Source organism: Athene noctua, chromosome 5, assembly GCF_965140245.1.
Source record: "Athene noctua chromosome 5, bAthNoc1.hap1.1, whole genome shotgun sequence".
Classification (NCBI taxonomy): Eukaryota; Metazoa; Chordata; class Aves; order Strigiformes; family Strigidae; genus Athene; species Athene noctua.
Window position 1 is genome coordinate 65,135,460 of NC_134041.1, and position 14,011 is coordinate 65,149,470.

At 47.0% G+C, this 14,011-nt stretch overlaps 1 protein-coding gene across 1 annotated transcript; it reads left to right on the forward strand.

Annotated features, from left to right (window-relative positions):
* The first annotated feature begins 1,975 nt into the window (after positions 1–1,975).
* LOC141961244 (uncharacterized) lies at positions 1,976–13,759 on the forward strand. Its single transcript, XM_074908046.1, is given in 12 exon segments — positions 1,976–1,989; positions 2,833–2,902; positions 3,810–3,888; positions 4,345–4,521; positions 4,524–4,856; positions 5,362–5,938; positions 6,514–6,668; positions 7,325–8,118; positions 9,143–9,218; positions 9,782–11,235; positions 11,737–13,138; positions 13,539–13,759. Coding segments are annotated over 12 exon segments (5,166 nt in total). The 3' UTR covers positions 13,574–13,759.
* Positions 13,760–14,011: the final 252 nt, after the last annotated feature.

Below are 14,011 nucleotides of genomic sequence, written 5' to 3' on the forward strand. Positions count from 1 at the left end.
GAGGGCGGCGGCCGCTCCGCGGGCGCTCTGCGCGGTTCCCGCGCTCTGCCCGGGCGCGGCGCGGGGACCCCCCCGCGGGCACCGGGGCCGGGCGAGGGCCCGGGGCGGGCTCGGCCGCGCGCGGGAAGGCTCAGGCGGCGCCGCGCCCCGACGGGAGGCGCCGCGCCGGGGCTGGGGGCGGGCGGCGCCGCTGCCGCCATCAGCGGCCCCTCGGCGAGCCGGCAGCGCTCCGCCGCAGGTAGGAGCCGTCCGGGCCGCCGCTGCGCGCGGGGGGGGCGGCGGGTGAGCGCGGCTCCGCGGGAAGGAAGAGCCGCCGCCGGGGCTGCGGGGGCTCGGGCCGGGCGGGCGCGGCCTTAAGGCGAGCTTAAGTCCTGCCGCTGGGAGCCCGGAGGCGGCGGCCGCCCCGTTCGCAGAGCCCGGGCTTGGGACGGCGGCGGCAGCTCCGGCGGCGGCGGCGGCTCGTGTGGGGCCGGCGCCTCGCAGGAGGCGGGGGGCTGCGGGGGAGACGCCGCGGGGGAGGCCGAGGGAAGGCTGCCGGGGCCCGGGACGCGCCTTCGGGCTGGGGCCTGGCCGCTCGCTCCGTGCGCGCCTTCGGGCTGGGTGGCTCAGCGCGTGTTTGAGCGGGTGAGACGCGGGGACAGAGTCCGGAGGGTCGCCCTGAAGTCCCCGCGGGCCCTCGCTGCCGCTCGCCGCTCCCAGAGCCGCGCTCTCTGACGGGGCGGTTGAGAGACGCTCCCCCGAGGGTGCCTGGCCTTGGGGACGCGCTCTCGGCGGGCGAGGAAGAGCGTCTCGGCGGGGCCGGCGCTGCGGCTTTGGGGCTCTTGTCTTCCTCCTCCCGCCCGAGCTCACGGCTCTTCCTTCCGCTGCCGCCTCTCCGTGCCCGCCGAGAGGCACTTGCCCCCCGCCCAGCTGCGGCCGATCCTTGCAGCCGTTCCGGTCCCTTCCTGCCGGTGCTCCTGCGGGGGGACGCCGCCGTTTCTTTCCCCCTTGTTCGGGAGGACGCGAGTCCCGTCTGTTGCTCTGCCTTTCCTCTCAAGTCGCGTCTAAGCATTTCCGTGTAGAGAAGAGAATGTCTGATCCTTGGAGTGGCGTGGAGTGACTGTTCACACGGCAGTGAAGTGGAGCACGCTGTGCAATACCGGGTGCGTTGCCCCGGAACCCTTGCAAAGGCTCTGATGGGTAGGAAATATCTGCTGGAGAGGCCAGAGGAGTATGACCGAGCTGACAGGAGCCCGGGGTGACTGCTCCTGCCGCCCTCTGTGAGCGAGTTCCTCCCACTACCGGGTGCCTTCAGCTGCCCCTGTTTGCTCAGGGCAAAGAGTTCCCAGTTTTCTACACCGAGAGTCTTCTGCTGTACCTTAGAAATCATCTCCTGAAAAGAAGTTAAGAAAAAATACCCACCCACCCGATTTCCAGTATTTGGGTGAGTGATGTTTTGGACGTGCTTTTATAGGTAAGATTAAAGACGCCGCTCTTTGGGAATATCGTCGTAATTAAACGGAATGGGACTGATGGAATTCGTTTCCCACTCGCTGCAAGTTCTTGTTTATGTGGAAGGTGAGAATTGGTTGAGTACTTGCGTACATCGCAATAACATTAGTGATACTTTTCCTGCAGGTTGTATCTTCTAATACTTATTTTCAAAAATGTTTGTTTGTGAATGGTGTTCAGGGAAGGGAAGGTGACACTGCACTAAGGTTAGCTGTTAAGACTCGAAAGCTGAACTTAGTTTTCTTACTGCTTTTTGTACTTTCCTTACCAGAACTACGACTTTTTATTTTTAGGTTTCTGGCCAAGGGAAGTCTGGGGAAGGGATGAATAGTAATACACGTTTGACAAGCAAGTGATGGCATAGCCTGATTCTGAGGCAGTTGGCAGAGAATTGAGTAGTGCCGTGAGGTACATGGCTTGGTTTTGACCATCTTCAGTCCATCAGCGCTCTTCTCAAGCGTTTTGTTTTTGTAAAACCTCGGTAATGGAATACGTCAGGCAAGATCTAGAATTGATATTAAATAGGAAGGAAAATTTATACCTCCTCCTCCAGTCTTGAAACTCACTTTGACTTACACTGCCTAGTGCTAGTGGGTTTGGAGCTTGATCCAGCACTGCACACTAAGAGATAAAATTAATAAACCTGAGTGGTGTCTGTGAAGACTTGACGAGATTACCTTACGCTAGATAGGCTTTAAATAATAATACTTCCCCTACACTAGGTCTGTTCAGCACTTCCTTGTCTGCCAGAAACCTTAAAGAACTAATTATTCAGTGTGGAACCCGATTCTGCAGGGCAAATCTACGGGAAGCACTCCAGGGTCAAGAATACTGTTCCTTGGCCTCAGCAGAGCTGCCCAGAGAGATGATACTTCACGGTACAAACATGAATTTCTGCCAGCTGCATCAGGGAGAGGTGTTGGTGCTTCTAGGCACAGCAGTACCTCCGGTATGACAGCGGGTGTGTCTGCTGCCTGCGAGCTGCAGCACCTCAAAAGCTTAAAAAAAAAAAAAAAAAAAAAAAAAAAAAAAGCCTGTACCCTTTGAAACGTAAGTTCCACTTACTAGCAGCTTTTAGAGAAGGTGCAGGTGGCTCTCCAGGTGAGAGCAGAGCTCCAATAAAGCTGGAATTTTCTAGAGAGATCGTTGTGATTTCGTTTCGAGGGTGGTCGTTTTTTAGGGGAAAATTGAGAACTAGTCTGATGTAGTTAAAGCCCTTAGAAGTGTCTGTGTGTATTGTTGGGAGTGGACAACTCTTGCTAGGTCATTTGTCTTAATGAGAGGGATTTAGACCTCAGCAATTTGACAGAAAATGTGTGTGGTTTTAAACATTTGTTCCAGAGGTGAATATCCTCTGCCATCAGCTCCAAGAAAGAAACGTTCTAGGTCTCCAAGAGATGAAACCCTGCAGGTAATTTTGCGGCCATAGGCTTATTTACTGCGAGTAGGTTGGAGTTGGCAGTGATCCAGGGTTCTATTTCCTTGTTCTGTTTTCTTGTTAGAAATAATTTTTCAACCGTAGACTAAGGTTCATTTTGAAAATACGAATAAACTCCTTCAGATGAATACTTTTAAAAAAATTAATAATTTATTAATTCTAGACTTGTCAGTTTCTGGTAATAGCTCCTTAATAATCTGTGCTGTTACTAACACAGGTAAAGTATTAAAAATTAATCCATAGCTCTTTCGAAGAGAGGATGGAATGGAGGAAATGCAGAGTTAGGAGCCTTGGATAGCCTCGTATTTTAAACAGGGATGCTTGCCCTAGAGAATGAGCATGCTTTTTATTCCAAAATAATCTGTTGTTCTATGTGCTAGCACAGTAAGGTGTTGTTAGAATTTATAAATAGCAAACTAAGCCTGTGTTTTAATAATGTATTTCCATTAGTTTCTTTTTTTGTTCTCAGCCAAGTTTTCTCCCTTAAAGGGGATGATGTTATTTTGAGAGTACTGTGGGTACTGAAAGATATTTTTTAAAATTATTATTATTTTATAGTTCTCTCATTTAAATAAAATTTTTGCAGTAGGTCTGATAAGAAGGTGAGTTTCAAGTGTGCTTCTATATATTCTTCTGATACACCTGCTCTTAGAGCTGATAATTCTAGTGGCAAAACATGACTGACACTCTTGCTATATAGGGCCTTAAGTGCGTATTGGTCAGTGTCCTTCAACTCGGAAACATTCTAGGATTTCATCTGAATCCTTTTATGCCTGTTTAGTAAACAATGCCTGTATTTCTATGGTGATTTTCAATGTACAGGAGAAAGCTAAACTGTAAAATATTTGTTGCTCTGCTGTAATATTGTGCAAATTTACAGGTTCTTCATGTTCAGCAGGTGGCAGAAGTGGAATTACTACACAAACCAACTTGGGGATCTAAAAGTCTTCATGCTTCAGGTTGGTAGCTGTGTTATGGGGGCTCTCTTGTCTTCTTCCCCTTTAACTGCATTTATTCTTAGGCTAAGAAGAAAAACCAGGTTGCAGAGAGCAAAGGCAACGTGGTTTAGGACTTTGCAGTGTGAGTCCCGGGTTCCAGTGGACTGGCAGCACGTGGGCAGTGACTTGATGGCCATTGATTCTGATGCAAAACAAAAGCATGAAATACTGAGTGCCTTCCCTGAATGTGGGATAGATCCCAGATTTAATTAAATATTTAGGTACTAATACTTCTATCATGAGAAAAAATGCTGTTGTTAACAGAGCTTTCTTTGCAGTACTGTATCCTGGAACCTGGTTGACCAAGTTGGGAGAGGAAAGGATGAAATTTTCACCTGTATTTATGGAACTCACATTTGTAGTTCTGCCATGTTTAAGTAACTCTGCATCTGTATTACTTTTTGCTTTGCTTTGCAGAGAATGCTGAGTGGGAAGAAAAAAATGCCAATGACAAGAAACAAAGTACAGAGGAAAAAACTTGCAAAGCTTTACCTGTCAAACCTCAAACACCCAAATCTGCACGCAGAGCACATCTCTCCAGCAGGAGGCAAAGGGAAATGTCTCCATTTAGTAAACTTTATGAAAAACTGAAATGTGAAAGAGCAAAAAATCTCTGCAAGAGGGAAATGTATGTCACCAAGCTGCAAGAGGAGATGGGAAGAGTGTTCTGCTAGAGTCAAGTGCTTGAACTTCACCGAGTTGTGTTTATGATCTGGGAAGCCTGCCTAGAGAAAAAGCGCGAAGTAGAAGTGAAAATATTGGAGAATGTAAAATAAAGGGAGAAGCAACCTGTTCAGAATTGAACCAGATCTCGGCTGTAGGAAGTGCTACCAGGAAGACTTTTACCAGGAGTCCTCGAGCTTCTGTTTCAAAGGAGATAGCAGGAGATCCTGGGGAAAGAAATCACTTGCAGCATCATAAGGAAGTAAGTACAGAAGGCAGCTGTCACGGGTGTTCTCAGTTAAACAGCCACCCACCAAAAATAATAAAAAATTATTATTAACACAGGTAACTAGCTCTCCGTAAATTACAGGTTCAAATGTCTGTGAGAGGAGAGCAGAACAGCTTTCTAGGGTTTAACGGCGACCCAGAACGCAGAACAAAGGACTCTCTAGGGTTCAACGGCGACCCAGAACGCTTTATCACTCCCCTGACAAGTGGGGGGGGACTCCATTTATACCCAGGGCGAATCTGACCTGTCGTCAGTAGCGGCTCGCATTGGCCAAAATCCCCAATTGCCACGAGGCCCTGAGAACAAAGGCAGCCCCGAGCTGCCACACTTGAGCAGCCAAGAAGCTCTGCTTTCACTGGGCGGATGCACCTGCCACAGCAGCTCTAAAGGTACGGAAGTTACAAGCAGATCCCGTAAGGGGAAGGATGCAAATGCAGCATTTTCACTGAAGCCGTGCATTATGGAGTGTGTGGATTGTGCAGCTAAAATAACAATACACAGCTGTCCAGCAGCAGTAGCTAAACTAGCACAAAGGACAAACACAGCGAATGTTTCTGACGTAGATAAATATGTTCTGTCTACAGCAACGTGCAGAAGGAGGAGTCCTGGGTCGCATTTCATAGCACCTCCCAGAGAAACCAGTGGAATGAATCCTGTATATAGCGATACTCCAACAACTCGAGGACGTGAGTCTTTGAAATGTCAGTCTTTTCCAGAAATGTTAGCTGGGACTCCAAGGGAAGATTCAGCGTGTGGAAATGACAGCCCCAAACAGCTGCCTCTGGCAGGAAAGGAATGCTTAAAGCCAAGACGAAACAGTAAGCAGTGTACCCCAGGAAGAGCTGTAAAAGAAGAAGTGCTGACAGAAATTTGTGATCAGGCAAACTTTGTTAAGTCAGAAGAGGAACGTTCTGAAACTCCGGTTTCTCTTTCGAATTCCAGGAGTCCCAGGAGAAGTAACAGGCCAAGTAAAGAATTATCCCGCACCAGTGTCCATCTGGCCTCAGGAGAGTTAACATCAGAACTGTCACCTCCTGCTTTGACAAATTGCCCAGCCATGTAGTTGGCCAAGAGAAGCCAGTAGATGCGGTGGCTTGGGATTTCCGTAAAGGTTTTGATACTGTTTCTGACAGCATCCTTCTGGATCAAATGCCCAGCACAGAGCTAGACACGTCCATCGTATGTTGGGTGAGCAATTGTCTGCCGGGACGGGCTGGAAGAGTAAACGGGGTTACAGCAGGCTGGTGGCCGGACAGCAGTGGGGTCCCGCAGGGCTTAACTTTAAGGCCAGTGCTCTTTAATGCTTTTATAAATGATCTGGACACAGAAATGGAACGTGGGGCAAGTGAGTTTGTCGGTGACGTTAGAGTAGGAGGAGCTGTGGGGCTCCCTCTTGGTCAGAGAGGCCTTCCCGAGAGACCTCGGTAGAGGAGAGGTGAGCAACCCCCAAAGGTGTGAAACTGCACAGGAGCAGGTGCTGGGTTCTCCACCTGGGATGGAGTGATCCTGGCTCTCCCTCTAAGTTGGGGAATGAGGGGCTGGAAAGCAGCGCCATGGGAAGCCATGTTGGGGTTGGGGTTGATGGCAAGGTGCATTGTGGGTGGTGGCAACCAAACATTCCATCCGTGTCCTAGGAGACGGCAACCACAACACAGCCTGCCAGTCGGGGAGGCAACTGTCCCACTGGGCACTGCAGAGCTGCGGCCCCTCCTCGAGTTTTGGCGCCTGGAAGTAGGAAGGAGATCAGAGTGTGTGGAGAGGATGGTGACCAAGGCGCAAGGCCTCAAGGGTAAGGCTTGCAAAGAGCAGCCGAGGTGGCTTGGTTTGTTGTTGGGCGTTAGGAAGAGGTTCTTCCCTGGGAGGGTGGTTGCTCCGCGGCGCGGGCTCCTCAGGGAAGTGGTCGCAGCACCCGGCCTGGCAGGGCTCAGGGGGCATTCAGACAAGCCTCGGGGTTACATGGTTCAGCTGTAGGCAGTGCTGTGAGGAGCCGGGCGGTGGGCTCGGTGATCCTCAGGTGCCCCTTCCCGCCTGAGATATCCTGTGATAAGAATTTTACAAAAAATGTCTTTTTTTTCTTGCTTGGTGTCAGAAAGGTCAAATGTATGTACTTTAATGTCAGCATTTCTGCTTTATGTCTGGTATTGCATCAAAACAGAGGGAATTGCAGTAAAAAACTTGCAGCACTAGAAATTTTAGGGACGATAGAAAGCATTTTAAAATCAGTTTCAATGAAAACAGTATATTTTTTTAGTCAATTTTGTAAATGTCTGCTGTTGCTTGTAGGATCAAATTACCAAACCCCTTGTTGATGCACGCTTTCCCATTTGGGTTTGTAGAAGGCTCTGGCTGTTTGAATCCATTTTCCTTAGTTATATGGCAACTAGAAGGTTTGGATTTTCTGCTTCTTTCTTTTTCCCAAGTACATAACTCTACTGCTTGTTTCAGGAGAGATGATGGTGTCACGGATAAATAGTTCAGATGCTTCAGAACAGAGACAAGATAGTCCAGACCTTTTTCACTTTCAGACAGAGGAGTCTGTGAAGTTTGTATTTGATACATTACCCATGAAAACTCCTGAAGAAATAAAAGCTATGGTGGGAGAAAATGTTGGTGTGGAGAGTTTGTCCCTAATTCCAGGCAAAGAAACATCTCGGCTGAGATCAGGAAGAAAAAGGAGAACACCAAAGCAGAAGGGGGAGCCTCTAGAGGCCTTGTTGGGCATCAGACACCTCAGGATGACCCCAAAGCACAAGTTGGAGCCTGCAGAGGCCTTGTCAGACATCACGGAGCTCACGACAACACCAAAGCGCAAGCCAGAGCCCATCGATGTCCTGTCAGGCGTCAAGGAGGTCAAGAGAAGCCCAAATCAAGAGCTGGAGCCTGTTACTGCTGGAATTGGCTCTCAGAGATTGCGGGAGACTCCTGCCCAGGAAGGGGAAGCAGTGAAAGATGTGGCAGGTGTTACCTCAGCCAGGAAAACTCCAAAGCTGAAACATCAACCAGCAGAAGCCATGGCTGGGGTCCGCCGGATTTTCAAGACACCAGAGGGGAAGGTTGAACGCAGAGCAGATGGATTTGGTGTTGGTACCTCAGTGAAGACTCGGAGAGAGAAGTACCCACCGGTTGAGGATTTTGTGGGTCTGCAGAGGCTGATGGCAGAACCCAAGCAGAAATGTTCTGATTTTGAAGAGGACTATGTTGGACTTGCAGAGTTGTTTGAAACACCAGAGGAAGCGAAGGTAAAATTCTTTTTTAGCTTTTGGAAGGAATGTATGTGAACTTTGAGGCCCGTGGTTTTAATGAATTCTTAGGCTTCCTTGTGTGCCACCTTGTATGTTAGAGCACTTGAAATATGTCATGCCCAGAACCTCTGGAGGAAATAATTCCTTCTAGAGAGGCACCTCCTGTTGGGGTGAGAACACTAAAGATGGCAATCTTTTTATTCCTTGGTAGCTGTCCAGGTGAATGCCCTCTTTCTAGGAGACACAGGGGTTATTTTTTGTTGTTTTGTACAGCTGCTTCATGCCCCATAGATGACATTTGAAGCTCTCTCTGTCTCTGCACATCCCAAAGCATTGGGCATTTCCCAAGACATGTCCCCGCGTGATCAGTTCTTGCTCACTGTGCCCCTCAGTGTTTGTGTCCCCGCTCCCCGAGTGATGCCTGTTTCAGAGAGGGGGCTCTGTCGCTGTGCGTTTGCCTGTGTTAACATGTATTTCCACTGAAGGAACCCCAAGTAGTTCCTGAGGTTGCTCTGGGTTACCATTCTGACCTTATAATTCACAGCTTCATCAGTGTTATCATTTGTGAATTGTATTAGTATTGATTTTCTGTTCAAAGCCAGATCCGTAGGTAAAATATCAAGGATCACTGGGCTTAGTGCTCATCTCTGTAGAACTACAATCAAACACTAGAAAAGACTGCAAGAATTCGCCTTCAATACCCCAAATTCCTTCTGAGCACTCACTTAGACACTTTTCACTCAGTCTCATTAATACTTATTCTAACTCTGTACAGTGTTTGTCATCTCTCAGTTAAAAATCTGCTGCACTAGCTCAGATGACGAGTGTTAGGTTCGATCTATTTGTGTGCTAATACCCAATATGCAGATGCAGTTACAAAACTGAGTTGATTTCATGTTTAGAGGAAAGTGTTTGAACAGACTTTCTTCAGCCATTCCTATACATTAGTTTTGTCTTGGTTGGCTCCGTTATTTCTGGTGCTGTCAGAGATGGATTTATTGATGATGGTTTATTCCCTTAGGTCACATCAGGAAGTGTTGGGGATTCTGAGCAAGAAGATCCTGCCCCTCCTTGTACTAATTCCAGTCACAAATATGGTAAGTGCAAATACTTTGTCTAGAGGCATGATGAATATACCAAGTCATATATGTTGCTGTGAAGTTCTGACATGTTAAAATTCCCAAGTACACGGTGTGCAGCTGTATCTTGTACCTGCGAAGGGACAGCTCATGGAGTTTGTGCAGTCATCCCTAATGAACAGCAGGGGCTGGAATTGCACTGCTGCAGAAGTAATGGTGCAGTAATTTGTTGGTGTGCTAAGGTTGGCATCTCCCAACTTAGCAGTGTAAAACCTCTCCACTTAAAATTACCTTTTTTTGGTAAAGACTTCCCAGACTTCCATAGCTTAAACCTATGCATGTTACCTACCCTTTAAACCAAACATTTTTGGTCAGAAGCCTGTTCAATGTAGGAATTAATTAAAATCTTTATCTATTTTAAAATTTTTTAAAGATACTAGTGTGATATGTTTGAGCAAGATGACTCTCTTAGGAAAATTGAAACTCAGAGATACTTTGATCAGTCATAGTAATACGTACCTTTTGTTTGTGCTCTTTTCTTTGTGAAAACTTTGAATGGGGAAAAAAATCCCCTGTTTCAGAAGATAAAGGAAATGTTTCAGAAGGTGAAGATTCTCAACAGAAGGCAGCACCTAGTGAAGACAGGGCTGCCCAGAGACCAACAAAGGGCATTCAGAATGAAAACTGTCAGCTGCAGACAGGTTTAAAAAGATCTGAAAACAATCCTAAGCAAGGTGGTGTAGAAGACAGTGAGGAAATGCTTCTGTGGCCTAGAAGATGTGGAGTCAAAGCAGCAGAAAGCAGAGAACCACCGATTCCACCTCAAAGAGCTGGAAGAGCTAGAAATAACCCCGTTAAACAAGGTGCTTCAGAGGACCTTCCCAGAACAAGAAGGCAGCTTCGTAAAGGCCCGTCAGCAAAGAGAGAAGGAGACAATCAGAATTGTAAGGAAGATACTAAGACTGCCACAGCAGAAAAATCTGAAAGCGGGACTAAACTTGAGAGAAAGACAACAGAGAATAAAGTGAAGTTTTTAAGAAGTTCCAGAAAGGCCTCAGCTGAGGTAAAAGCAGACATTTGTGAACTGGCACTTGAAAATGTACAAAACATTCCAAAACCCCAGGAGACTTCAACTGCAACTGGCACTGAAACACAGTCAGACATCAAAAATGAGGTTAAAGGACCTCAGGGCGATACTGTAGACAGCATGTCGGGCATCAAGAAGCTCAGGAGGATGCCAAAGCACAAGCCAGAGCCCATCAGGGTCCTGCCAGGCATCAAGCAGCTGAGGAAGATGCCAAAGCAGAAGTTGGAGCCTGTCGAGCCCTTGTTGGGCATCAAGGCGCTGGTGAGGACCCCAGAGCGCAAGCCAGAGCCCATCGAGGTCCTGCTGGGCATCAGGCAGCTCAGAAAGACCCCGAGGCACAAGTTGGAGCCTGCAGAGGCCTTGCTGGGCATCACGGCATTCATGAGGACCCCAAAGCGCAAGCCAGAGCCCATTGAGATCATGTTGGGATTCAAGCAGCTCAGGAAGACCCCAAAGCGCAAGCCAGAGCCACTTGAGGTATTGTCGGGCACCCAGAAGCTGGTGAAAACCCCTAAGCAGAAGGCAGAGCCCATCAAGGTCCTCCCAGGCATCAAGCAGGCCATGAAAACCCCAAATCAAGAGAAGGAACCTGCTAGAGAGGGAATTGGCTCTCAGAGATTGCTGGAGACTCCTGCCCAGGAAGGGGAAGCAGTGAAAGATGTGGCAGGTGTTACCTCAGCCAGGAAAACTCCAAAGCTGAAACATCAACCAGCAGAAGCCATGGCTGGGGTCGGCCGCATTTTCAAGACACCAGAGGGGAAGGTTGAACGCAGAGCAGATGGATTTGGTGTTGGTACCTCAGTGAAGACTCGGAGAGAGAAGTACCCACCGGTTGAGGATTTTGTGGGTCTGCAGAGGCTGATGGCAGAACCCAAGCAGAAATGTTCTGATTTTGAAGAGGACTATGTTGGACTTGCAGAGTTGTTTGAAACACCAGAGGAAGCGAAGGTAAAATACTTTTTTAGCTTTTGGAAGGAATGTATGTGAACTTTGAGGCCCGTGGTTTTAATGAATTCTTAGGCTTCCTTTTATGCCACCTTGTATGTTAGAGCACTTGAAATATGTCATGCCCAGAACCTCTGGAGGGAATAATACCTTCTGGAGAGGCACCTCCTGTTGGGGTGAGAACACTAAAGATGGCAATCTTTTTATTCCTTGGTAGCTGTCCAGGTGAATGCCCTCTTTCTAGGAGACAAAGGGGGGGGGGGTTGTTTTGCTTTGTCTATAAATTTTGCATAAAAATATTTTTATCTATATATTTGTGACATATTTGTGTGCTAATACCGAATATACAGATGCAGTTACAAAGCTGAGTTGATTTCAGGTGTAGAGGAAAGTGTTTGAACAGACTTTCTTCAGCCATTCCTATACATTAATTTTGTCTTGGTTGGCTCCATTATTTCTGGTCCTGTCAGAGTTGGATTTATTGATGATGCTTTATTCCCTTAGGTCGGATCAGGAAGTTTTTCGGATTGTGGTGTAGACGACAGAGAGGAAATGCTTCATTTCTTTAATAAGATACCTGCTGCAGGCAGTGACAGTCCTGCTCTTAACCATCGACAGTGGGCAGGAAATGCACAGGCAGTACTTAAACCAAAGCAGACTGAAATCCCGCAAGAGAATCCAGCGCAGAAAAATGGAACAGGATGTAGAAGAGTTAGAGGTAGGAAACTGAATTTTGAACTTGATGAAGGCAGCTCCCAAGCAGGTGGAGGAAGAAGGAGTTTGCCTGAGTGTGAGAAAGGAAAGACTTGCAAAGATGGTCAGCGTGAGACTCCAGAAAATCCTTCTTTGCAAGTGAGAAGGAGCAGGAGAAGGCAAGTTGAATCCATTCCACAAGTACCTTGTGTTCCCTCTATGGAGAACCAAACACGGATTGCAGGTGATAGCAAAGATGAGGCTTCCCTAAAAGAGCAAGATTCAGGTTTGGCTGCTACTCCCTCTTCAACCCAAGAGAATCCACTGAGAAGAGGGAAAAGACGAGAGGTTGCTGCAGCATCACCAACACCTAGATCTCCTCCTGTCAAAAGGCGTGGGTTGCCAAAAGGTGATGATAAAAAGATGAGTGCGAGAGAAGAGGAAAATCCATCATTGGGAAATAAATCTTTGCCCGCAAAAACAAATGCATCAGCGAGGGGCGCAAGGAAAAAGATTGATCTAGCAGCAGAGGGAGAAAGTTACATTTTCCCTGAAGAGAAGATGGACTTGTCAGAAAGTGATGATACAGAGGAGGGTACTAATGAAGATCCAAATATGTTTTGGGAAACAGTGTTCTGTGCCCAAGAGAAGCCATTAGGAAGGGGCAGAAGGACAGGAACTGCTCTGGCATCCCACACAACTAATCCCATTTCTCTTCGAGGAAAACGCCGTTTGCCAGCAGATAGTGGTAGAGAAGAAGCTCCTAAAGAATATCGAAATGTTCCATTACAAACTTTTGATTCACCCGTAAAAGAAGATCAGCTGAGAAGAGGCAGAAGGATAGGAATTGCCCTCGTGGTAGAAGGCACAAGTTCTGTTCTGGGCAATCAGGGGTTATCAAAAGAAAGTACTAGAAAGAAGCTGATTTTGGCCAATCATGGAACTCCTGAAGAACAGCAGAATAGACTTATGGCAGTAGCTCCATTGGCAAAAGGAAATCCATCAGGAGTGGTCAGAAAGAAAAGAATTGCTTCCAGATGTGAAGAAACTACTTCCCCTTTTCTCGGGAAAGATCCTGTCTTGCCCAGAGATAAATGTCAGAAGAGGATTAAGACACAAGAAGTTGCCCCTGAACAACAGGCAACTGCCTCTTCTCTCAGAAGAAAATGTCAGTTGCCAGCAGATGACTTGGCGTCCAAAAAGCCAAGATCAGGTAAGGCAAGAGTTGGCTTTCTAACTAGAGCTAAGTTATTGATGGAGTAGCTTAACTTCTCTGTGCTATCTCGATCTTCGGTGGTGGGTATGTTTTAGTTTTACATGTCAGTAAAAGGAACTTTAGCTGAAGTGGCAGCTAATTGGTTTTGGTGCTCTCATTAATGTTAACCTACTCTCAGAAATAGCTGTAAGTCCTCGGGGATCTATCCTCAAGGATCGTGGATGTGCAGCAGTATGGGCTTTGTAACTGGTTTGTTGAATTCATAGGTGCAATCTCTGGAATGTCGTCGTTAGGGCCATTTTCTTTAAAAACAACGTAACTGCAGATTGAATTTTGTATGAAATGCTTGAGTTGTGATACAAATTTGTCTTTATTTTTTCTGTGTGTGTACAAATAGAGTGCGATGACTATATATGGATGCACCAAAACTGAAGAAGAAGCAAAACTAAAGAAGAATTTGTTGAAGAGGATGTAAGGGCTCCTCAGACGACTGGAGGGATGGACAGGAAGACGAGATCAAGCACAAGAACAAGTGCAAGGACGAGGAAATAATCTTAACTGTCACAGAACCAGCTTTTAAATCAATTCAGTAACTGAAATGGCAGCTTTTAATGAGAATTGTTTCCACTCAGATTTTAAACTCATTTTGAAAATTAGTCACCGATTTAGTATCAAAATATAGTTTTTAATGTGTTTACAATACTTTGTAGGTATCTGTTTTAATAGACTTGTCTGTGTTAGTGCTGCCTGAAACCATGGGGTGCCTGTGCAGAACCCCAAGCATAAAACCCATCTTTTTGTTACAGTATTCATCCCCCTTTTTCTCTTGGTCAGTACAGCAGTTAGGAATCCATAGTACTTTTATTGTTA